The sequence below is a fragment of the Dendrobates tinctorius genome, unplaced genomic scaffold (assembly GCF_039654945.1).
Source record: "Dendrobates tinctorius isolate UK_male_01 unplaced genomic scaffold, ASM3965494v1 ptg000304l, whole genome shotgun sequence".
Lineage (NCBI taxonomy): Eukaryota > Metazoa > Chordata > Amphibia > Anura > Dendrobatidae > Dendrobates > Dendrobates tinctorius.
This window is the reverse complement of record NW_027361971.1, coordinates 5,040,248-5,066,347: the sequence shown is the minus strand read 5'-3', so window position 1 is coordinate 5,066,347 and position 26,100 is coordinate 5,040,248. Positions and strand designations below refer to the sequence as shown.

At 41.9% G+C, this 26,100-nt stretch overlaps 1 protein-coding gene across 2 annotated transcripts in view; it reads left to right on the top strand.

The window, feature by feature from the left end:
* GGNBP2 (gametogenetin binding protein 2) overlaps window positions 1–22,970 on the top strand; it is a 96,163-nt gene extending 73,193 nt beyond the window's left edge. For both annotated transcript variants that reach the window (XM_073560783.1, XM_073560782.1), the window contains exons 9-13: window positions 4,524–4,674; window positions 5,924–6,049; window positions 6,166–6,305; window positions 19,948–20,154; window positions 22,294–22,970. In XM_073560783.1, coding sequence (XP_073416884.1) covers window positions 4,524–4,674; window positions 5,924–6,049; window positions 6,166–6,305; window positions 19,948–20,154; window positions 22,294–22,497 — 828 coding nt within the window. In that variant the 3' untranslated portion in view covers window positions 22,498–22,970. The remainder of the gene's footprint in view (window positions 1–4,523; window positions 4,675–5,923; window positions 6,050–6,165; window positions 6,306–19,947; window positions 20,155–22,293) is intronic.
* The last annotated feature ends 3,130 nt before the right edge of the window (window positions 22,971–26,100 follow it).

Genomic DNA, 26,100 nt, shown 5'->3' with positions numbered 1-26,100 from the left:
AATGATTGGAGCTAATTTTCCATTCAAAAAGTCAAATGGCGCTCCTTCCCTTCCGAACCCTGCCTTGCGCCCAACAGTGGTTTATGACCACATATGCGGTATCGGTGTACTCAGGAGAAATTGCCCAACAAACTTTAGGATCCATTTTATCCTGTTGCCCATGTGAAAATGAAAAGATTGAGGCTAAAAGAAAATTTTTGTGAAAAGGAAAAAAAAAAAAAAAAGTACTTTTTCATGGATCAATTTGTGAAGCACCTGGAAATTGAAAGTGCTCACTATACATCTAGATAAGTTCCTTGGGGGGTCTAGTTTCCAAAATGGGATCACTTGTGTGGAGCTCCAAAGTTTGGGCACACAGGGACTCTCCAAACGCAACATGGTGTCCGCTAACGATTGGGGCTAATTCGCCATACAAAAAGTCAAGTGGTGCTCCTTCCCTTCCGAGCCCTGCCGTGCGCCCAAGCAGTGGTTCCCTCCCACATATGAGGTTTCAGCGTACTCAGGACAAATTGGACAACAAATTTTGGGGTCCACTTTCTCCTTTTACCCTTGGGAAAATAAAAAAAATTGTTGCTAAAAGATCATTTTTGTGACTAAAAAGTTAAATGTTAATTTTTTCCTTCCATGTTGCTTCTACTGCTGTGAAACACCTGAAGGGTTAATAAACTTCTTGAATGTGGGTTTCATCAGCTTGAGGGGTGCAGTTTTTAGAATGGTGTCACTTGTGGGTATTTTCAGCCATATAGACCCTTCAAACTGACTTCAAATGTGAGGTGGTCCCTAAAAAAAAAAAAATCGTTTTGTAAATTTTGTTGTAAAAATGAGAAATCGCTGGTCAACTTTTAACCCTTATAACTTCCTAACAAAAGAAAAATTTTGTTTCCAAAGTTGTGCTGATGTAAAGTAGACATTTTTTTTTTTTTCACCAATAAATGCTAAAATTATTGATCTAAATTTACCACTAACATGAAGCCCAATATGTCACGAAAAAACAATCTCAGACTCAATTAACTTTTTTGAATTTATCAAATGGCTGCAATGAAACAAAGGGTGAAAAATTTAAAGGGGTCTGAATACTTTCCAAACCCACTGTATGTTTTAACCCAGGTTATGGTCAGTGAGGAGGTCTCCAGTTTCATCTTTCTCATCCATTAATCTGACCGCTTTATAGCAGTGCACAGCAGAAACGTAACTGCACCCACCTGGAAAACAAACATTGAGGAAGGTGAAGCTGGAGATAACCTGATTTGTGCTCAGTGAGGCAGAGATCTATTTCTTCACATATGACAGCCGTGCCCACGGCCACCAACTGATGTACAGTCATGGCCAAAAGTTTTGAGAATGACACAAATATTATATTTTCACATGATCTGCTGGCCTCTGGTTTATATGTGTGTTTGTCAGATGTTTTTATCACATACAGAAATATAATTGCAATCATATTATGAGTAGCAAAAGATTATATTGACAGTTAAAATGAGTTTTAAAATGAGTTAATGCAGCAAGTCAATATTTGCAGTGTTGACCCTTCTTCTTCAGGACCTCAGCAATTCTCCCTGGCATGCTCTCAATCAACTTCTGGATCAAATCCTGACTGATAGCAGTCCATTCTTGCAAAATCAATGCTTTTATTTTGTCTGAATTTGAAGGTTTTTGTTTGTCCACCCGTCTCTTGATGATTGACCACAAGTTCTCAATGGGATTAAGATCTGGGAAGTTTCCAGGCCATGGTCCCAAAATCTCTGTTTTGTTCCCTGAGCCATTTAGTTATCACCTTTGCTTTATGGCAAGGTGCTCCATCATGTTGAAAAAGGCATTGTTGATCGCCAAACTGCTCTTGGACGGTTGGGAGAAGTTGCTCTTGGAGGACATTCTGGTACCATTCTTTATTCATGGCTGTGTTTTTAGGCAAGACTGAGAGAGAGCCCATTCCCTTGGCTGAGAAGCAACCCCACACATGAATGGTTTCAGGATGCTTGACAGTTGGCATGAGACAAGACTGTTGTTAGCGCTCACCTGGTCTTCTCCGAATAAGCCGTTTTCCAGATGTCCCAAACAATCGAAAAGGGGATTCATCAGAGAAAATGACTTTACCCCAGTCCTCAGCAGTCCACTCCCTGTACCTCTTGCAGAATATCAGTCTGTCCATGATGTTTTTCCTGGAGAGAAGTGTCTTCTTTGCTGCCCTCCTTGAGGCCAGGCCTTGCTCCAAGAGCCTCCGCCTCACAGTGCGTGCAGATGCACTCACACCTGCCTGCTGCCATTCCTGAGCAAGCTCTGCACTGCTGGTAGCCCGATCCAGCAGCTGAAACACTTTTAAGAGATGGTCCTGGCGCTTGCTGGTCTTTCTTGGGCGCCCTGGAGCCTTTTTGGCAACAAGGGAACCTCTCTCGTTGAAGTTCTTGATGATGCGATAGATTGTTTACTGAGGTGCAATCTTTCTAGCTGCGATACTCTTCCCTGTTAGGCCATTTTTGTGCCGTGCAATGATGACTGCACGTGTTTCTTTAGAGATAACCATGGTTAACAGAAGAGAAACAATGATGCCAAGCACCAGCCTCCTTTTAAAGTGTCCAGTGGTGTCATTCTTACTTAATCATGACAGATTGATCTCCAGCCCTGTCCTCATCAACACCCACACCTGTGTTAATGGAGCAATCACTGAAACGATGTTAGCTGGTCCTTTTAAGGCAGGGCTGCAATGATGTTGAAATGTGTTTTGGGGGATAAAGTTCATTTTCTAGGCAAATATTGACTTTGCAAATAATTGCTGTTAAGCTGATCACTCTTTATAACATTCTGGAGTATATGCAAATTGCCATTAGAAAAAATGAAGCAGTAGACTTTGTAAAAATTAATATTTGTGTCATTCTCAAAACTTTTGGCCATGACTGTATGTGTGATACAGGTCTTGTCTGTTGAGACAGACGTCTCTTGAGCTGTATGTCTTCAGTCTGCAGCCCATACTGACACGTGATTAGGACAGGCTGCAGTTTGAATTATAGCAGGTACGCCATTTTATCTCATTCGCCGACAACCCCTTTAAGTTCATGTCTTGCACTGTGCTCTAATAACCATGACAAGTGAGGAGTTTGACTGGACTAGTTCACCCTTCCAGCCATAATGTATGTCACAGAGCAAGCTTTAGAAACAGATAAACCTTCCATGGAGCACAAAGGCTCAATGTGCTGGCGCCTTCACTCATTTGGAGCCTCCCAATGATTCGGCATTTATGGCTCATTTTAACAGCTGAACAAAATTACTTTTTGTAATTCTAGGTATTAAGCCACGAACATGAATTTCAAAGTAGATTGATACCTTTCCTGAAATTGACAGCTGTATAGATACTAGGGCTTTCCCTTGTAACACACTGAACTCTGCTGACACGGTGTGATGTCTGTGATAATCAGTCCGATGTCGGATCGCAATGGCCGCACATCTGACTTGCGCATAACCGCTTCATAGAAATATATGAAGCTGTCACGCTTGGGTCAGGAGATGTGCATTCAGACTTTGGACCAATTATCACAGACATCTGAAAGAGGCTTTAGATATAAACAAAATATGGCCATTTTAACTAACTTTGGACCACCCGAGATTTTAAAGGACTGCGTGGTCCCCTCTTATTCTATAGTGACATTCTAAAACCTCACTGGATAGTGGCGCAGCTACACACGTATGTGTAGCTGCAGAAGAGGGAATGGCAGCCGGAGTCCCCATAGAGAAGGCACATAGGGTTTGCAATTTGTGCCTTTTCCATCACTTTAAACACAGCGCTAAAGAAATGCTGTGAATACATTACTAGGAAGCACTGATGGGCGCTTTGTCCTCCCTACACAGCGGTCACGTGATCACTGTGTATAGGGAGGGAGCTGCTGGGTCATAGGAGATCTAGACAGCTCTGCTATGCATCTAGGGGGCTACATTTCCCTTGTAAATAGGTCTAATATAGCAGCCCCAGTTACAAGGTACATGAGAAAAAATAAAAACTATTAACTGTCAATCCAAATCACTTACTAATCCTGTCCCTGTTAAGAAAAGTGTCTAATAAATAAATAAAAATATAAAAATATTTTGTTACAGAATGGGGAACAAATTTTTAAATGCATTTTAGTAATTTGTGGTCATAAAAAACCCATGAGAAACTTCACACTTATTTTCTTTTAACTTTCTTCCAATTTGGCTCATATCAGAAAAGAAATGAAAAACATGACATGATGTAATAATTACTCCACATGTATCAGGGATAAAAGAGGAAAAATCATTTGAATATCCAAACAAGAAAAAAAACGTATCACTTTACACCTCATTTCTGAAAGTGTGCCTGGTCAGTATCAGGGGTAAACAGCCTGGCTCAAATCTTGCAGCATACAGTGACATCTCCCCCGAATTTCTTCCCATGATGCAAACCATCACAGCCTGTCCACTGTCCTGGAAATCAAGTTGTCCATACTATTTGTGTAGTATGTTCAAGAACTTTTACTGTACTTTGAATGAATACTAATGTTTTCTTTTGTCTTAAGGACCCTTCCAGATATATGGAACTGGGATGTAATTCCTGCAATGGCTCAGAAGATGGCACTGGTTTTGCAATAGCAAGTGAAAATTCTTCATGTTCCTCGTGCACCTGTCCAAGTCGCAGTGGCCTGTTGGCTTCTCCAGACATGAAAAAGGGTATATATGTATATTAATATAGGGTATGGTGGCAAATCTAGTGTTTTCAGTAAATATCACCCCATCTGTGGAGATTTACTAATGTGTTTGTGGCTAGACCGTGACACAAATCCAAGTTGTTATGGAGACATTGCATGGGGCAGGTTTAGCACGCACAGCTGGACATTTCTGGGACATGCCCCTTTATGCCTGAAACAGATTGGGTCTCCAAAACGTTTTTCACAATTCTGTGCTGAAGTTTAAGAACAAGATCTTATGTGGGGAGTGTGTCTTTTTTCCCCTGAAAGGTTACAGTAGTTTCCAAAACAAATTAATTTTATTTGTCCTGGTGTTTGATTCCTCACTGTAAAGGGGATATCTGAGACTTTACAAAAAAAAATGTATCCAAGCACTAACAGGCAGGTAATTGCAACTTACCTGCCTGTTGTGCCCGGTGCCGTTCTTCCCCAGCGCAGAGCCGTCACAGACCGCTCCTGCCAGGAATTCAGAAGCCTTTGCTGATACGTGGGGTGGGACTTCCGAGGTCTTTCTTACTCACAGCCAGCTCTCCCAGTTAGGCAGCAGGGATCCGGATGTCACTCAGAATGACCTCGGAAGTCCTGCCCCATCGACGAAGTGGAAAAGAAGACTTCTCTCTGTAGACGTGACTTCAGCAGAGGCTTCTAAATCTCTGTCAGGAATGGTGTATGAGCGCTCTGTGACGGGGAAGAAAGGCGCCGGGAACAACAGGCAGGTAAGCTGCAATTACCTGCCTGTTAGTGCATAGGTGCATTTTTTGTAATGTCCCGCATATTCTTAAGTCAAGTGAGTAGGTGGTCTTTACACCAGATGATTGTCCCCATTTTTATTGCAAATATATTATTTGATTGATTAACCCCCTCCACTTCCATGCACTCTTTCCATGCAAAAGAGATGCTCATTGACTTCAGCACAGCAGTTTCTAAAGGAAGAGATAGGCTCATGTGTTGTAAAGATTACTCTTAAAAACTGCAAACCCCCCAAAACAAACTATTTGCAGACACTATGGTAACACATATAGTGGTTTTCAATAGGAAGCTGGCAGAATTGCGATTGCTGCTGAGAATCAGAATTGCCAGTAATACTTACTGCTACTGGGTAGTAATACAAATCATAACTAAATCTACACATTAGGGTTGAGAACATATTTTAGTCTTTTGTAATATCTGATTCATATATTTGATGTGAGGTGTTTACTGGTGTTTCCCATTAATTCATTATTTAATACCAGGCTTAACGGCTCGTTCCAATGGCAGCGATTGTGGCTATTCATCTAGTATGGAGGGTAGTGAATCTGGCTCTCGAGAAGGATCTGATGTGGCCTGTACTGAGGGCATTTGCAACCATGATGAAGCAGGTACTAATTTGAAAATGGTATATATTTTTGCATCATGTTCTTTTTTTTTTTTTTTTTTTTTTTTTTTTTTTTTTTCTTCTACACTTTATGCTTAAATAATTGGTCTTCTTGTGCAGGGGAGGATCAGTGTGTCATCTGTGACAAGGAGGAAGAAGATGGTGACAGTTGTGTAGAATGCTGGGCCAATTCAGCAGAAGACAGTATGAAAGATATAAATAGAAAGAAGAAGAAATGCAAGCCATTTAAGTGTGGAAATGTAAGTGTAAAGTACTTATCAAATATTAGGTTTTTACTCTTAAAGACAAATGTAGATTTAGTGTTTGTCCTAAACATGTTCTGTCCCCCTTGTATCCAAACCATGGCAATGCCATCTGTTAGTTGATCTTTTACAACTTCATAAAAATTGTCTTTTCTTAATTTTTTTACTTTTTTTTTTTTTTTATTATATCATTGTAAAATATGTGTATAAATATAATTTTTCTAAGGACTGTAATACGTCGTGGTTGGGAAGTGTATGTATATATATATATATATATATATATATATATATATATATATATATATATATATATATATATATATATATATATATAGTGCCTACAAGTAGTATTCAACCCCCTGCAGATTTAGCAGGTTTACACATTCGGAATTAACTTGGCATTGTGACATTTGGACTGTAGATCAGCCTGGAAGTGTGAAATGCACTGCAGCAAAAAAGAATGTTATTTCTTTTATTATTTTTTTTTTAAATTGTGAAAAGTTTATTCAGAGGGTCATTTATTATTCAACCCCTCAAACCACAAGAATTCTGTTTGGTTCCCCTAAAGTATTAAGAAGTATTTCAGGCACAAAGAACAATGAGCTTCACATGTTTGGATTAATTATCTCTCTTTCCAGCCTTTTCTGACTATTTAAGACCCTCCCCAAACTTGTGAACAGCACTCATACTTGGTCAACATGGGAAAGACAAAGGAGCATTCCAAGGCCATCAGAGACAAGATCGTGGAGGGTCACAAGGCTGGCAAGGGGTACAAAACCCTTTCCAAGGAGTTGGGCCTACCTGTCTCCACTGTTGGGAGCATCATCCGGAAGTGGAAGGCTTATGGAACTACTGTTAGCCTTCCACGGCCTGGACAGCCTTTGAAAGTTTCCTCCCGTGCCGAGGCCAGGCTTGTCCGAAGAGTCAAGGCTAACCCAAGGACAACAAGGAAGGAGCTCCGGGAAGATCTCATGGCAGTGGGGACATTGGTTTCAGTCAATACCATAAGTAACGTACTCCACCGCAATGGTCTCCGTTCCAGACGAGCCCGTAAGGTACCTTTACTTTCAAAGCGTCATGTCAAGGCTCGTCTACAGTTTGCTCATGATCACTTGGAGGACTCTGAGACAGACTGGTTCAAGGTTCTCTGGTCTGATGAGACCAAGATCTAGATCTTTGGTGCCAACCACACACGTGACGTTTGGAGACTGGATGGCACTGCATACGACCCCAAGAATACCATCCCTACAGTCAAGCATGGTGGTGGCAGCATCATGCTGTGGGGCTGTTTCTCAGCCAAGGGGGCTGGCCATCTGGTCCGCATCCATGGGAAGATGGATAGCACGGCCTACCTGGAGATTTTGGCCAAGAACCTCCGCTCCTCCATCAAGGATCTTAAGATGGGTCGTCATTTCATCTTCCAACAAGACAACGACCCAAAGCACACAGCCAAGAAAACCAAGGCCTGGTTCAAGAGGCAAAAAATCAAGGTGTTGGAGTGGCCTAGTCAGTCTCCTGACCTTAACCCAATTGAAAACTTGTGGAAGGAGCTCAAGATTAAAGTCCACATGAGACACCCAAAGAACCTAGATAACTTGGAGAAGATCTGCATGGAGGAGTGGGCCAAGATAACTCCAGAGACCTGTGCCGGCCTGATCAGGTCTTTTAAAAGACGATTATTAGCTGTAATTGCAAACAAGGGTTATTCCACAAAATATTAAACCTAGGGGTTGAATAAAAATTGACCCACACTTTTATGTTTAAAATTTATTAAAATTTAACTGAGCAACATAACTTTTTGGTTTGTAAGATTTATGCATCTGTTAATAAATCCTGCTCTTGTGTGAAGTTTGAAGGCTCTAACTTATTTGCATCTTATCAAACCTGCTAAATCTGCAGGGGGTTGAATACTACTTGTAGGCACTGTGTATATGTATATGTGTATATATATATATATATATATATATATATATATATATATATATATATATATATATATATATATATATTACACAACGACAGAGCAAAGTCCAGCAATAACGTGAGCAATCCAGGATGCTGTTAAAAAATTATTTTCTCTTTCTTTTTATTGATAAAGCCATTAAAATACAATGGGCCAAGCAGTTCAAAACAGCAATAACGCAGGAAAGTAGTGCAGATAGGACTACGCGTTTCAGCGGTAAAACCCGCCTTCTTCACGGCCCAAAAATTCTGACGGAAACGTTGCCTCCTGCTGACTGGAGCCATCTGTGATGGTGTAGACATTTCTGAAAAGCTGCAGCAAAGCGGTCTATAGGAGCGCTAAAGGAGAGGCAGCAAAAATCAGCTTTATTTCTTCCTCCACAACGCGTTTCCACGGTCACATTCCACCTGAGGAAGACTGCTGTGACCGTGGAAACGCATTGTGGGTATTGGAGGAAGAAATAAAGCTGATTTTTGAAACCTTTTTTATGGTTTCTGCCTCTCCTTTAGCGCTCCTATAGACCGCTTTGCTGCAGCTTTTCACTTATTTTCCTCTCCTTGAGGACTAGCTGCAGGAGCAGCTTGGAGGGCAGCCGCTTGCGGGAGGGCCTGCGGTTTTTGATATATCTGGAAGCCGGGGAGAGAAGGACCGACAGGAGAGCGGAGGTTGCCAACAGCCACGTGCAGTGCCCTCCTGGGGTGGGAGGACACGCTCCCCACCCACTACTAACGTTCACACCGTGGTTGTGCAAGGGTGGCACAACCCTCTAAGGTGAGCACCCTGTTCATTTAGTTAGGGAAATCGATTTTAATACAGGTACACTCATTGCGCCTCGCTATTTTTATCCTGGTGTAGACATTTCTGGCGGGGACACAAAACTTTGCCACATTTAGGCCATACTGGTCTTGCCTTGTGCTGAGGTGCTGCTTCTGCTCCCTCTTTGTGCAGAGCTTCCTCCACTGCCTCGACGCACTGAGCTGCTTTGGAAAGCACTAGCAGCACTGCTCTCGGGTGGAATGGATAACATGATGGAATGCACCAGTGTGTCTTGGTATTCCCGCATTTTATGCTCCCGGTTCAACGGTGTTATGAGGCTTTGTAAGTTGTCCCGGTAGCGAGGATCTAGGAGGATGTACACCCAATAATCAGCCGTGTTGAGAATGTGGGCGATGCGCTAGTCGTTCCACAGGCACTGCAGCATGAAATCAACCATGTGCTGCAGACTGCCAAGAAACACTGTCCCCTGCTTGAGGCGTCATCTCTGCCTGCTCTGCATCACCCCACCCTCGCTCTACATACTGACTACTAGAGCATTGTGTACCTCCCTCCTATGGACAGATGTCTTCCTCCTCCATTGACTTCTCCTCATCCTCCTCACAGTGTCCCCTGTCTAGGCCTTTGTGAGGAACCACGTTGCGCAGACTGTCCAGAAGCAGATGGCATTTGTGACTCCTCATCCACTTCCACAACCTCGTCCCTTAGTGCTTGCAGTGTTTTTTCAAGCAGGCACATAAGGGGGATAGTCATGCTGAGTAGTGTATCATCTGCACTCGCCATCCGCGTGGAATCATCGAAGGCACGCAAAACGTGGCAGATGTCCTTCATAGAGGCCCACTCGGTGGTGAAGTGTGAACGGCGCGCAGTGCGACTTTGCGCCTGATGCAGCTGTTACTCCATTACTGCTGCCTGTTGCTCACACAACCTCTCCAACATTTGTAACGTTGAATTCCACCTGGTGGGTAGGTCACATATGATGCGATGTTCCGGAAGGCGTAATCGGCGCTGCAATGCGCGATCTTGCCATGCTGGAACGCCGCAAGTGAGCTCACTCTATGCGGACCTTGTGCAGCAGTGCATCAAGATCCGGATAGTCCCTCAAAAAACTCTGCACGACCAAGTTGAGCACATGTGCCAGACATGAGATGTGAGTGAGGTTGCCTAGGCCCAGAGCTGCCACCAGATTAAGGCCATTGTCACACACTACCATGCCTGGCTGGAGATTCGCTGGCACAAACCACACGTCGCTCTCCTGCTTGATGGCATTCCAGAGCTCCTGCAATGTGTGGCTTCGATTCCCCAAAGAAACTAATTTCAATACGGCCTGTTGACGTTTGGCCACGGCTGTGCTCATATCGGTCGTAACAGGTATGCGTTCACGGGTCCATGTGGAGGTAGACTGTGACGGCTCCTGCAGCGCTGATTCAGAAGAACTGGAGTAGGAGGAGGAGTCAATGTGTACAGACTGGATTCCTGCAATCCTTGGAGTTGGCAGAACACGTACAGCGCCACTATCCAGATCTGTACCCGGCTCCACAACATTGACCCAATGGGCAGTGAGGGAAAGGTATCGTCCCTGTCCATGGTTACTGGTCCACGCATCGGTAGTCAGGTGGACCTTGCTACTGACGGCGTTTAGTAGCGCATGTTTAATTTTTCCCTCCACATGCTTTTGCAGGGCAGGGACGGCTTGCCTGCTGAAATAAAAGCGGCTGGGCACGTTGTATTGTGGGACTGCAAATGCCATGAAGTTACGGAAGGTGTCAAGTCTCCAAGGGACAGTAGTTTTGCAACGCCAGCATTCAGAGCCTGTGCTCAGGGGTGGTTTGCCGAGTATGGGCGCCTTTTCTCCCATGTCTGTGCTACCGATGGCTGTACACTGGCCTGGGAGTGTGAGGATGACAGGGAACGTGGTGCTGTGGGTGGAATGACACTGTGTCTCTGTACAACAGTGCCAGAGGTTCTTCCATGGCGATCCTGTGAGGAAGCCGAACCAGCTGTGTGTGAGCTGAAGGAAGAGGCTACAACACGAGCTGAAGAGGTGGTAGGTGGCGCTGTAGGTTGGCCTAGGTCTTCAGTGTGTCTTTGTAACTCCACCATGTGCCTGGTCCACACATGTTTCCACATATTTGTGGTATTGAGGTCGCTGACACTTTTCCCTCTTTTCACTTTCTGATTACACAGCTTGCATTTGACAAAGCAAATGTCATCTGCAACTGTGTAAAAAAAAAAAAAGACCAGGCACTGCAAGTCTTGGGAGCGCATGTTTTGGAAGAGGCATGCTCATAATGGGTGCCGAAGTGGAGGCTGCAGGCAACAGAGTCTGCCCCCTCCCTCTCCCTCCTTTTTTGGCTGTTCGGGGAATCACTTCCTCAGAGCTGCTCCCACCACCATCCTTTACCTCACGCCATGATGGGTCAAGGACCTCATCATCTACACTACCCTCTTCAAACGACTGCTTCTCCTGGGTAGTCTCGACAGCACAGTACGCACCAGAAAGTGGCACCTGAGTCTCATCATCAGATGCGTACTGAGGTGTGCTGACCATAGGCACTGGCCCACCCGCCTCTTCAGATTCAGAGAGACAAAGCTGTTGCGCATCACTGCATACTACCTCTTCTTCAAATTCTCGAATGCTGCATGGCTGGCCCGCTCTTTCCAAGCCAACGGATTCAGAGAACAGAAGTAGAGATGGCTCCTGTCCAGGGCTCTCTGACTGCCTGGGCAATTTGGCAGGTGGTGAAGAGACAGATGGGTGCTCTTCAGTGCTCTGGACCTGAGAGGATCTGGAACTAATTGAAGTCGATGCGTTAGCTGCCATCCACCTGACAACGGCTTCAATTTTTTTCGTCCCGCAGCAGTGGGGTACGGCAAGCTCCTACAAAGCTGCGCATAAAGGACTGTTCCCTGGGAAAACTGGGGGATGCTGAGTCACTGGTGCCCGCAGCAGGCACAGAATCCCCACGTCCTCTCCCTGTAGAAACTCCATGACCACGTGCCTTACTCCCTGCCTTCTTCATCTTGGTAGACTGATAAAGATAGGCAGAAAAGTACTAAGGGCTTAGTGTGCTTATTCCTGAACAGCTGCTAACAGGTATAAGAAACACTAATTTTATAAAGTGTGGACTAGACTTTAATATGAGCTAATGTGGCCTACACAACTGTAAAGTGGAGTGTTTGGTGAACTTTATTAACTTTTTTTTTTTTTTTTTCACAAAAAGACACTGGATGTGCCCAAAAATGTAAAGCCGATAGTATCACAAACTTTTTGTAGGTATTACAATGCAGGAAGGTAACCTACAATGCAATAGATGAGGCTCCAAAAAATAGGCTAATACTAATCTGGCTGGGGCTACAGGGCACAAGCCAGCAGAAAGGCTCCTCTATCTACTCCTATATAGTGTTTGCAAATATTCTAGCTGGATACGGATGGAACCACACTAATAGGAGAAATCTGGAAAAATGAGCAGCCCTAATGCAAAAAAGGACAATGTATGAGGCAGTGACGCACGCTGAGCGGACTAGAACCGGAGGTGGCTGGCTGCAGAACACACTACAGCGTGAGCTGCATTCACACACAGAGACCTCGCAGACAGCCGTGAACAGCGCTGCAAGGCAAAAGAAAGCTACAGCGATTGATAAAGTAGCCTGGGTAAAGCACGATATAGCAAATCGCTAGGTCACATTGTCCCTCAGAACAGCAGCGTCCTATCCCTAACTGAATTCACAGCAGAGTGAACCCAAAATGGCGGCAGCTTTTATAGTGCATCATGACATCATTTCAGCAGCCAATCACAGCCATGCCAGTAGTTACATGCCTAACATGCTCTAACAGGATGTGCCCACACTTCTTAGGATCCTCATTGGCTGAATAAAATCAAACTGGCTCATTGCATTATGGGAATTTCCGATTCCGGTATTCTATATACTAAAAGTATCGGAACTCAGTATCGGAATTCCGATTCCGCGAATATCGGCCGATACCCGATATTGCAGTATCGGAATGCTCAACACTATTTATATAGAAACTGTGAAACTTTTAGCAGCAACATGAAACTTAGTGAATAGTTAATACATTATGCAATATAAGAACTCTGCAAGTTACAACTTAATTTATGCTTAGTTCTCAATCCTACAAAAACTTTTTATCTTTTTGGTAATTTACGTTACTGTGAAAATGTCTACAATAGATATGTGCAAAATTTCTGGTAAACAATAATCTTACAGAACCAAAGATGATAAAGAATTTTGGTTTCCTAACAGTACTTCTTTTATATTTACAGAACTTGTTATGCATGTTGCTAGTTAATAGTAATCCACTTACCAATATAGCCTGTTACTGTATGATTCCAGTAAGAACAGTAGGTGTTCACATGCAACCCTCTGCCATCTTGGAAATATATGGAATTTGAAAGAAACAGTGTTGCCACCTTATGCCATGTGTAATGAAGTACCAACTTCCAAAAAATAAACCATTTCCAAAATATTTGAAAATTTTGAAAATATTCCTTCTCAACATGGAACTGCCCACGTGTGGAACGGTATTAAAAAAAAAAAAAAAAAAATTACTTGAATTGCTGGTGGTTGTTCTTTCTGCTTCCCAAAAATCAGAATAGAAAGCAACTAAAAAATGTCATGTGGCCGAAAATAGTACCAATAAAATGGTCAACTCGTCCTGCAAAAAAACAGCCCTCAAATATGGAAAAATGATAGCTCTCATAATATTGCGACGCAAAAACTAGTCTTTGCAACGAAAAAAGCATCTTTTAATGTGTGACAGCAGCCAGTCATAAAAGCCCAATAGAAATCTGGTATCGCTGTAATCACACCGACCTGAAGAATAAAGTTGCCTAAAAACTTATACCGCACGAGGAACAGTGTAAAAAATAATTAAAACCAATTATTAGTCACTTGATGTTGAATATTTTTTTTTTTCCATTCTGCCTCCCAAAGATCACAGTAAGGCCGGGTCACACTAGAGAGGAATACGGACGAGTGAGAGGTGCTAAAAGCACGCATTACTCACGGACAAATGATTCTCTATGGGGCAGCTCCCAACAGCCGTATATTTCTCGTCTGTATTCTACGGTCCATGCCAATTGCAGCATGCTGCGATTGTCAGCGTGCTACGCCCGTAGTACGCCAATGCAAGTCTATGGGTGAGCTAAAAATACGCATTACACACTGACCAGATGTGTGACTTGTGAGAAATACGCACCTGGTGTCCTTTAGAAAAGCCGGCAATTCACTGCGCGATACAGTAAAATCACACTGACAGGCTTTCTAACACAAACGAAAGAATAGATATAGGCACACAGAATGAATATGTATATACACACACACACGTCATTGAGACACACACACACACACACACACACACACACATATATATAAAACTTCACAGAGTTCTTCATAGCAGAATAGCCGCTAATTCAATTGCCGGCTTTTGTCAAATCATTCCCCAACCCGACATGAAATGACACATAGTTTACATACAGTAAACCATTTCATTTCATGTTTTTTTTGTATGTCTTTCATTAGTAATTAGATGAGGGTTGATGTTTAAAATTAGGGAGGTGTAGGTGTTAATTTAAAGGGTTAATTTGTTGTAAAAAAAGGTGTGGGCTCCCGCATTGACAAATTACCACGGGAGCCCACACATTTTTTAACAACGAATTAACTCTGTGAAATTATATATATATATATATATATATATATATATATATATATATATATATATATATATATAATGTGTGTGTGTCTCAATGACGTGTGTCAGCATATCTCAGCATACGGGTTACATACGGATACTTACATGCGCAAAATACGCGACCACACCTTGCTTACGGATGACATACGGATCACTATTTAGGGGTCATTCATCCGTATTACGCCTGTAAACTACGGACCGTATTTTGTGTCGGTTAGTGTGACCCCGGCCTAAGGCTCGGCGCACGTTTATCCTGCACTCTGCGCTGAGCACTTACACCTGAGTTTCCTTGTAAATCTCTGAAGTACGTGATTCAACAGGACCACTGGCAGAAGATTCCCTAGAACAAAGTAGATGTAAACACTGCGGACGCCATAAGACCTGTGATCCGGTGATGTCTCTCATTTTAGACATACATAAAATCGCTGTCTGCCACAGTTTTGTGAACTTCTGAAATAAAGGACACTGCTGAACAGAGGCCAGACTGAATCTAGAGTAACTCTGCTGCCTCATTATAGTGAATGGATCCATCGGGGGTTTCATCTGTCTTGTCACTCGGAGATTTAGATGTAAACCCCGATATAAGTCCTCAGCATAGAGTGCCAACCTTGATCCCAAATGTTATGTAAAATTATTCCTAATAAAAGCTTCAACTCAATCCACAAAAAAGGCAAGTCCCCTCTCAGGTCTGTCATCTGTTAAAGGAAATTTAGGGGGCTTCCACATTACTGGTAGTACAAAGGCTCTGGAAAAGCAAAATTGCTACTCACTCCTCAAAAGAAATTCAGCAAATTTTGTGCTCCCAAATGCCCCCCCTTCTGAGCACCACCATGTATCTAAACCCCATTTAGCATCCACATGTTTGGGTTTGGCATTTATGTGGCAATGACAACCCTCCTAACTTACAGGTTCATGAGCTGGGCACGATATATTTGACACTACAAAGTCAGTTTTTAAGTTTCGCTCAGCAACATCCATTGTTGCTTGTTTCTGAAAAACACCAATGGAGTCAAAATCGTCACTACAGCTGTAGATAAACTCCCAAAGGGATATAATTAGAGTTGAGCGATACCGTCCGATACTTCAAAGTATCGGATCGGAATGGATCGGCCGATCTTAAAAAAAAAAAAAAAGTATCGGTATCGCCGATTCCGATACCGGAAGTCCCATTCAAGTCTATGGGACTTCCGGTATCGGAATAAGAAAAACCCTGTTTTTGCCTTGTACAGCCTCTCTGGGGTCTGTACGGGCCTTTCGGGGGGCTGTGCCGGCCTGCCGGTGGGGCTGTGCAGGCTCCGGTGGTCTGTGCCGGTCTGCCGGGGGGCTGTGCCGGCCTGCCGGGGGGCTGTGCCGGCCTGCCGGGGGGCTGTGCAGGCTCCGGGGGTCTGTGCAGGCATCGTCCGATGGGACTACAAGTCCCATCGGGTGATGCCTGCTACCATGACAGTGATTGACACATTAGCCAATGATGGGACAGTAGTAGTCCCATCATCCGGCTAATGTGTTGAATGTAAAAAAAAAAAAAATTACATGCTACATACATGCTACATACATAAAACATACATACATAAAACATGCTACATTCATACTACATACATGCTACATTCATACTACATATACACTCACTGGCCACTTTATTAGGTACACCTGTCCAACTGTGTGTTAAGACTTAATTTCTAATCAGCCAATCACATGGCGGCAACTCAGTGCATTTAGGCATGTAGACATGGTCAAGACAATCTCCTGCAGTTCAAACCGAGCATCAGTATGGGGAAGAAAGGTGATTTGAGTGCCTTTGAACGTGGCAAGATTGTTGGTGCCAGAAGGGCTGGTCTGAGTATTTCAGAAACTGCTGATCTACTGGGATTTTCACGCACAACCATCTCTAGGGTTTACAGAGAATGGTCCGAAAAAGAAAAAAAATCCAGTGAGCGGCAGTTCTGTGGCCGGAAATGCCTTGTTGATGCCAGAGGTCAGAGGAGAATGGGCATACTGGTTCGAGCTGATAGAAAGGCAACAGTGACTCAAATTGCCACCCGTTACAACCAAGGTAGGCAGAAGAGCATCTCTGAACGCACAGTGCGTCGAACTTTGAGGCAGATGGGCTACAGCAGCAGAAGACCACACTGGGTACCACTCCTCTCAGCTAAGAACAGGCATCTGATGGCTACTTTCAGCAGGATAATGCGCCATGTCATAAAGCTCGAATCATCTCAGATTGGTTTCTTGAACATGACAATGAGTTCACTGTACTCAAATGGCCTCCTCAGTCACCAGATCTCAATCCAATAGAGCATCTTTGGGATGTGGTGGAACGGGAGATTCGCATCAGGGATGTGCAGCCGACAAATCTGCGCCAACTGTGTGATGCCATCATGTCAATATGGTCCAAAATCTCTGAGGAATGCTTCCAGCACCTTGTTGAATCTCTGCCACGAAGAATTGAGGCAGTTCTGAAGGCAAAAGGGGGTCCAACCCGTTACTAGCATGGTGTACCTAATAAAGTGGCCAGTGAGTGTATACTACATGCAACATACATACTACATATATACTACATGCATGCAACATGCATACTACATATATACTACATGCAACATACATACTACATATATACTACATGCATGCAACATGCATACTACATATATACTACATGCAACATACATACTACATATATACTACATGCTACATACATACTACATATATGCTACATACATACTACATATATACTACATGCATGCTACAAACATACTGCATGCTACGTACATACTACATGCTACATACATACCACATATATACTACATACATACTACATGCATGCTACATGCTACATACATACCACATACATACTACATACATACTACATGCTACATACATACTACATATATGCTACATACATACTACATATATACTACATGCATGCTACATACATACTGCATGCTACATACATACTACATGCTACATACATACCACATATATACTACATACATACTACATGCATGCTACATACATACCACATACATACTACATACATACTACATGCATGCTACATACATACTACATGCTACATACATACTACATATATACTACATGCATGCTACATACATACTACATGCTACATACATACTACATGCTACATACATACTACATATATACTACATGCATGCTACATACATACTACATGCATGCTACATACATACTACATGCTACATACATACCACATACATACTACATATATACTACATGCATGCTACATACATACTACATACATACTACATTCATGCTACATACATACTGCATGCTACCTGCATGCTACATACATACTACATACATAATACATGCTACATACATGCTACATACATGCTACATACATGCTACATACATGCTACATACATACTACATACATACTACATGCTACATACATACTACATACATAATACATGCTACATACATGCTACATACATGCTACATACATGCTACATACATGCTACATACATGCTACATACATGCTACATACATGCTACATACATACATTCATACAATACATTCATACAATACATTCATACAATACATTCATACAATACATTCATACAATACATTCATACAATACATTCATACAATACATACATGCTACATATATACTACATACAATACATTCATACAATACATACATAGACATACAGTACATATAACATAGAGTAACATACTTACCAATACTTGTCACATTGTTCCCCGAAGCCATTGTCGTCTACGGAATAAATATTAACATAACAAACCACAAAAATACTCACCCACGATCCGAAGCAGTCCACGAGTGTGTCCCACGACGATCTTGGGTAGAGAACTGCAGCATCAGCTGATGCTGCCGTTCTCTACGGGCTGCAGGAATCCAATGACGGAAGGTAGGTATCCTTCCGCACTGTATTCCTCCGCCACTTAAAAAAAAAAAAAAGTCCCTAGTCTCACTTTATGCCATTGCTGCGTGGGAAATTCCCACACAGCAATGGCATAAAGTGAGACTAGGGACTTTTTTTTTTTTTAAGTGGCGGAGGAATACAGTGCGGAAGGATACCTACCTTCCGTCATTGGATTCCTGCAGCCCGTAGAGAACGGCAGCATCAGCTGATGCTGCAGTTCTCTACCCAAGATCGTCGTGGGACACACTCGTGGACTGCTTCGGATCGTGGGTGAGTATTTTTGTGGTTTGTTATGTTAATATTTATTCCGTAGACGACAATGGCTTCGGGGAACAATGTGACAAGTATTGGTAAGTATGTTACTCTATGTTATATGTACTGTATGTCTATGTATGTATTGTATGAAGTATGTATGTAGTATATATGTGGCATGTATGTAGTATGTATGTATTGTATGTATGTATTGTATGTATGTATTGTATGAATGTATTGTATGAATGTATGTAGCATGTATTATGTATGTAGTATGTATGTAGCATGTAGTATGTATGTAGCATGCATGTAGTATATATGTAGTATGTATGTAGCATGTAGTATGTATGTAGCATGCATGTAGTATGTATGTAGTATGTATGTAGCATGTAGTATGTATGTAGCATGTAGTATGTATGTAGCATGCATGTATGTAGTATGTATGTGGTATGTATGTAGCATGCATGTAGTATGTATGTAGTATGTATGTAGCATGTAGTATGTAGTATGTATGTAGCATGCAGTATGTATGTAGCATGCATGTAGTATGCATGTAGTATGTATGTAGCATGTAGTATGTATGTAGCATGCATGTAGTATGTATGTAGTATATATGTAGCATGTAGTATGTATGTAGTATATATGTAGCATGTAGTATGTATGTAGCATATATGTAGTATATATGTAGTATGTATGTAGCATGCATGTAGTATGTAGTATTTTTTTTTTTTTTTTTTTTTTTTTAATTCTTATTATTAACATTCTATCTTTTACTATTGATGCTGCATAGGCAGCCTCAATAGTAAAAAGTTGGTCACACTAGTCAAATTTCCACAGCATCTCTGCAATGTTGGTACATAGCCTAAAAGCCTAAACATAATTATTATATACGAAGCCTCGGCTTTTGCCACCATTTCGCTTCAACTGGGGTAATGTGCTGCATAATGCATGTCGCCTATGTAGAACGGTGGTAAATGCTAATCTATACTTTTTTTTTTTTTTTTTTTTTCATTTTTCTTTTAGACTTTAAAACCAGGAATCTGTCTTAGAGAAGCTTCAAGCACTGTGCGCATTGATCAGTTGAAAATTCCCAAGGCTGACAGATGCTGTTCTGTACATCGCTGCCTGGTCATTTCCAAAGCAGAACACAGAAGGGGGGCATCACAATCTGCACACACCTTACACACTTCTGAAGTAGCAAAAGAACCAAAAAGTCTGAAACAGCTACTGGTAAGTATTTTATTTTCCTGAAAATCAAGACAAAATACATTTTCCTAAAAGTAAAATAAGAATTGATTACTCTTTTTGCCAATATAAAATGTGCAAAAGAATCCATTTTTGTCTTTGGGGTGAAGAGGCCTATACAAAAAAAAGTGTATTTAATTTTCAGCCTGAAAGGCAGTGATTCAAATCAAGTCAAGGGGAAGATGCCTTCTAGAGGTATTGTTCCCCATATGCGCTGCCTTTAATATGGAATTACATAGGGGGATTGTTAAGTTTTTTGATGACATGCTACTGATAGATTTTTCTTTTTTTATTAAAGTTTCTATATGTAAAAACAGAATCACAGGATGGACAAATGCTGTTTGGTATTGTACTAAATGAGTGCAATACAGTTTGCGCTATAGCTTTGAGTCATAATATTTTTTTAACCTATTTTGCATATTGTTTAGCATTGCAGTTGACCACATTCATGTAAAGAGGACCTGTCTTACTTTTTCCCATTGCTCTCCTAATTATTCCAAAGTAGGTGGAATTTTGCATCATGATGACCTATTAGACTGTAAGGAACTCCCATATTCTGTTCTTGTACAAGGACCCTCTTATGTCTGTGTACTCCCCTGCCCTGTATGCTGATTTTATCTTTTTCCAAAAAGGCATTGCCTACAAAATTCTGTAGGAGGGTGTTTTTGTTGCTCTGCGCAATAAACTTACGCAGGTTTTGTTCTGTTTTTTATTGTTTTAAATCTTTTTAATGTTTCTTTCTTTAGCTGATAATAGATACAAATTAAAAACTGAGAAATTTTTAAAAAATATCTAATTTTGTCCTAGGGAAAATCATTCTTAGAGACAATATAACTATTACATTCTGGAATTAGGCATAAGTAAATGTGTTTGTGGCATGTAAAAGTTTGGGGACCCATGGTCAAAATTACTTTAATTGTGAATGGTTAAGCAAGCGAGCATGAAATGATCTCTAATTGGCTTTGTGTTACAGGTGACACATTTCCATTGTGTTTTAAGTAACAAATATTTCTGTTTTTAAAAAAAATAAGGAAAAAAATTCCAAAAAGAAAAATGTGCTGATGCAAAAGTTTAGGCTCCCTTGAAGATTTTTCAGATAAATTTGACCAAGGTTTCAGACCTTAATTAGCCCCTTGGGGCTATGGCTGGTTCACTATCATTGTTAGGAAAGGCCATGTGATGCAAATTTCCCAGCTTTATAAAAGCCCAGCATCCTCTAACCTTGTGCCAAAGAAAAGCAGCCATGGGTTCTAGGCAGCTCCATAGCACTCTGAAAATGAATTTCAGGAAAAGAACGTCTCCCCAAACATTAAGCATGGGGGTGGCTCAAACGTTCTTTGGCGTTGTGTTGCAGGAAATGGCACAGGTAACATTTCACGGGTAGAGGGAATAATAGATTCAATGAAATTTCAAGAAATTCTTGATGCAAACATAACACCATCTGTATAAAAGCTGAAGTTGAAAAGAGGATGGCTTCTACAAATGGATAATGATCTTAAAAACAAGTCAAAAACCACAATAGACTACCTCAAAAGGCGCAATGGCCCTCATAGTCCTTTGATCTGAACATTATTGAAAATCTGTGGCTAGACCTCAGAATAATAGTTCATGTAAGACGAACCAGGAATCTCCCAGAACTGGAAGAATCTTCCAAGGAAGAAGAATGGATGAAAATCCCTCAAGCAACAATTTAGATAGACTTTTGGCTGGCTACAAAAAAACGTTTACAAGCTGTTATTTATAATTTCCAAAGGAGGTGCTACTAGGTACTAACAATGCAGGGTGCCCAAAAATATATATAATATAATATATATATATATATATATATATATATATATATATATATATATATATATATATATATATATATATATATATATATAATTATTTTTTTTTTTTTCACGCACACACAGGGCCTTTTAAAGATCATTTTATCTTCAACTTGCTTAACTGTTCACAGTCATTTTCAGCAGGGGTACCCAAACTTTTGCATGCCGCTGTAACTGGTTTCAGAACAATTTACATTTCGCAATGTAGTAAAAAATGATCTTTATTGGTTGGTGAATTGCAGTTATTGGTGACAATAGATTTGTGTTTTAAATTATATGTGATGTTTGTCATCAGGATGAATCAGAATGCACTTCAGAAGAGGAAGATGGACTTTCTCAAGATGAAATCCAGACCTTTATGGCAAACAACCAGTTATTTTACAGCAAGCGTCAGCAGTTCAGGCAGTATCTGAAGGAAAAATTTAACAAATACTGCCTTCTACATGATCACAAGAATGCTTTATGCAGTAGCTTGTTGACAAAAGCAGGAGCATTGTAAAATAATAAAACTAACCACTGCTGTCTTTGGTTATGTCAGTTAAAACAACTCCCTTGCTTTGTCTGTGTTTTTGATTATTAATTTTTTTTTTAATAATAATTTGATCTGCAAGTTAATTTTTACCAAATTTGTTTCCCTTTACATTTTTTCTGTTTAAGGTTATAGGTCAGAAGTACATTTTGACTTTTGGAACTTGTAATTTCTTAAGTCTCTTCACAAGCTTAACCCTGTCACTGGTTTTTCTTGGTTTATCTTAAGTTTTCTGGTTTATTTCAAAGTTTTCTTTAATACCTCATGCTTTCAAAGTTTAGATAAGATTATTGTAATAGTAAGTTTTATTCCAAACAGCAATGAGCAGAGTATACCGTTTAATAAAGCAGACATCCAGTTGCTGAATGTTTTGGATGTGATAATGTTTAAGTGCAATGTGCAAAGCCGAAAAATAAAGAATATTTATTAATATGCAAAGCAAAGTGTTGATTTTTATATTTGTGCTTGTCAGCTTAATTTTCACTACAAGAACTCATTTATGAGACTATTTTCACCCACACTAAGAACAGGAAACTCTATAAGGCTTTTTTCAAACGTCCGTGTGAAAACTGTCACCACACGTACCGGAAACACTTACACACGTAGACCAATTTAAGTGAATGGGTTGGTGCACGTCAGTGTTTCCATGGGCAAAATACATTGACATGTCCATTTGTTAACAGCAGCACGGACCGAAAAAAGTGCACACCGATGACAGACAGGGATGTAATTTGTGTGACATGCACCGGTGCATGAGAAGCTGCAGTATGGCTAGCGCTGCTCCCCAGCGCCGGGTGCTGAAGACATCTCTCATCATTCTCCCCTGCTCTGCCAGCGATAAGCGCAAGCAGGGAATCTTGTTGAGTTACCGTATATACTTGAGTATAAGCCGACCCCCCCCCCCTAATTTTGCCACAAAAACTGGGAAAACTTATTGACTCGAGTATAAGCCTAGGGTGGAAAATGCAGCAGCTACTGGTGAATTTAAAAAAATAAAAATAGATTCCAATAAAAGTAAAATTGAGACATTTAGTAGGTTAAATGTTTTTGAATATCCATATTGAATCAGGAGCCCCACATAATGCTCCCTACAGTTCATGATGGCTCCATAAGATGCTCCATACAAAATACACCCCATATAATGCTCCACAAAGGCTAATAATGACCCCATAAGATGCTCCATAGAATAATATGCTCCATAAAGGTTATGGCCCCACAGATGTTCCATAGATTATGCCCCCAGAAGATGCTCCATAGATTATGCTGCCACCATGTGATGCTCCATAGATTATGCCCCCATATGCTGCCCCCATATGAAGCTCAATAGATTATGCCCCCATAAGATGCTCCATAGATTATGCCCCCATATGCTGCCCCCATAAGATGCTCCATAGATTATGCCCCATATGCTGCCCCTATAAGATGCTCCATAGATTATGCCCCCATATGCTGCCCTCATAAGATGCTCCATAGATTATGCCCCCATAAGATGCTCCATAGATTGTGCCCCTATATGCTGCCCCCATATGAAGCTCCATAGATTATGCCCCCCATATGCTGCCCCCATATGAAGCTCCATAGATTATGCCCCCATATGCTGCCCCCATATGAAGCTCCATAGATTATGCCCCCATAAGATGCTCCATAGATTATGCCCCCATATGAAGCTCCATAGATTATGCCCCTATATGCTGCCCCCATGTGCTGCCGCATTTAAAAATAAAAAAAATAACATACCTCCCTGTCGCAGGGGGACAGGTCCTGGTGTCACTGCTGGCACCTCAGATATTCACCTGTCGGGGGTCCGTCGCTGCTGTCTGGCACGTCATCTGTCAGTGACATTCAGACTGCAGGGGGCGCGGCGCGCACTAACCACATCATCGCGCCCTCTGCTGTCTGAATGTCACAGCAGCGATGGAGCGGGGACAGGTGAATATCGCTATACTTACCTGTCCTGGCACTGTCTCTGCAGCCCCCAGCTTCTCCACGATCTCCCCTCAGCGGTCACGTGGTACCGCTCATTAAACGCAAAATGTGCATATATGCAGAGACCGCGCCAGGACTGGTAAGTATGACCTGACACCCCCATCCCCCTCCGACCCCCTGGTGTTTATGACTTGAATATAAGCCGAGAGGGCGACTTTCAGCCCAAAAAAATGGGCTGAAAATCTAGGCTTATATTCGAGTATATACGGTATATTCAACTGATAACAGACAACAGGCAGCGGCTGATGGCACTATTACTCCCATCACCCTACACCTGCTGCTGCTAATACCAGTGAGAGCAGGCGGTGGCTGATGAGAGTATTCATCAGCCTGCGCAATGAATAAATACATAAACCGGGTTCCCCTGTATTTTCTATAACCAGCCAAGGAAAAATCGAGGGGACCCTTGCTGTTTATTTAATTTAAGAAAACGCTGTTGGGTCCCCCCATTTTTAACAACCAGCCTTGCTAAAGCTGACCGCTGTGGGCTGATATTTTCATGCTTGTAAGGGGCCATGGATATTGCCCCCCCAGCCTAAAAATAGCAGCCGCCCAGAAAATTCACATCTATTGGATGCGCCAATTCTGGTGCTTTGCCCGGCTCTTCCCACTTGCCCTGTAGCCCATGGATTCAACCCCATGTATTAGTAATGGAGAGGCGTCTATAAGACACCTATCCATTATTAATCCTATAGTTATATGGTAAATGAAGACACAGACAGAATAAAGTCCTTTATTTGAAATGAACCAGAACACACTTTTCCATTTTTTTATTTAAAAATAACAAACGCCCATTCGAATGAATCCCTCGTCTTCTGTAATAAAGCAGAAATGAAAAAGCAATATCCCTCACTTGTCCATCGTTCTGTCCCTAGCCATAATCCATGTCTGGAGGATGAGACGATTTTGGGGTCTTACCGTAAAATCTTTCTCGGAGCCTTCATTGGGGACACAGGAAACCATGGGTGTATGCTGCTGCCAGTAGGAGGCTGACACTATGCAAATAAAAAAAATTAGCTCCTTCTCAGTAGTGTATACACCACCGACTGGGGCCAAGCTGATCAGTTAGTGTTAAAGCAGTAGGAGAAGCTACCTGAAAAGGAACAGACAGGTCCAACAGGATCATTAGACAAAAAGGGGGCAGGTGCTGTGTCCGCCAATGAAGGCTCCAAGAAAGATTTTACATTAAGAACTCAAAATCCTCTTTTTTCCATGGTACATGACGGCACCACGAGAGAGGGGATCCGCCCTACGAGGACAGGAAACCTTCAAGATAAAAGGGGCGGCTCCTCTCTCCGCATCAGTTGTTGGTTTCTTGTCCTCGACGGGGAACCCTCAAGATGAAAGCCTCTTTGAAGATTCCGAAGAAGAGGATGCCTGGACCTGGGTCGGGTGATTAATGGCAGGCATGGGTTTGCTACACCCGACGCCGGGTACCGGTAGTCGCCTCGGGGGCCATATATGCCTATGTCCCCCCTGAGCGAAAGCATGGCCACAGCCGGTAGAGCAGATGCCCAAGCGAAACGGGGTACCTTGGCGGTGCACCCTCCAAGATGACAGCACACAAAGAAGGTCCAGGAAGGCCAC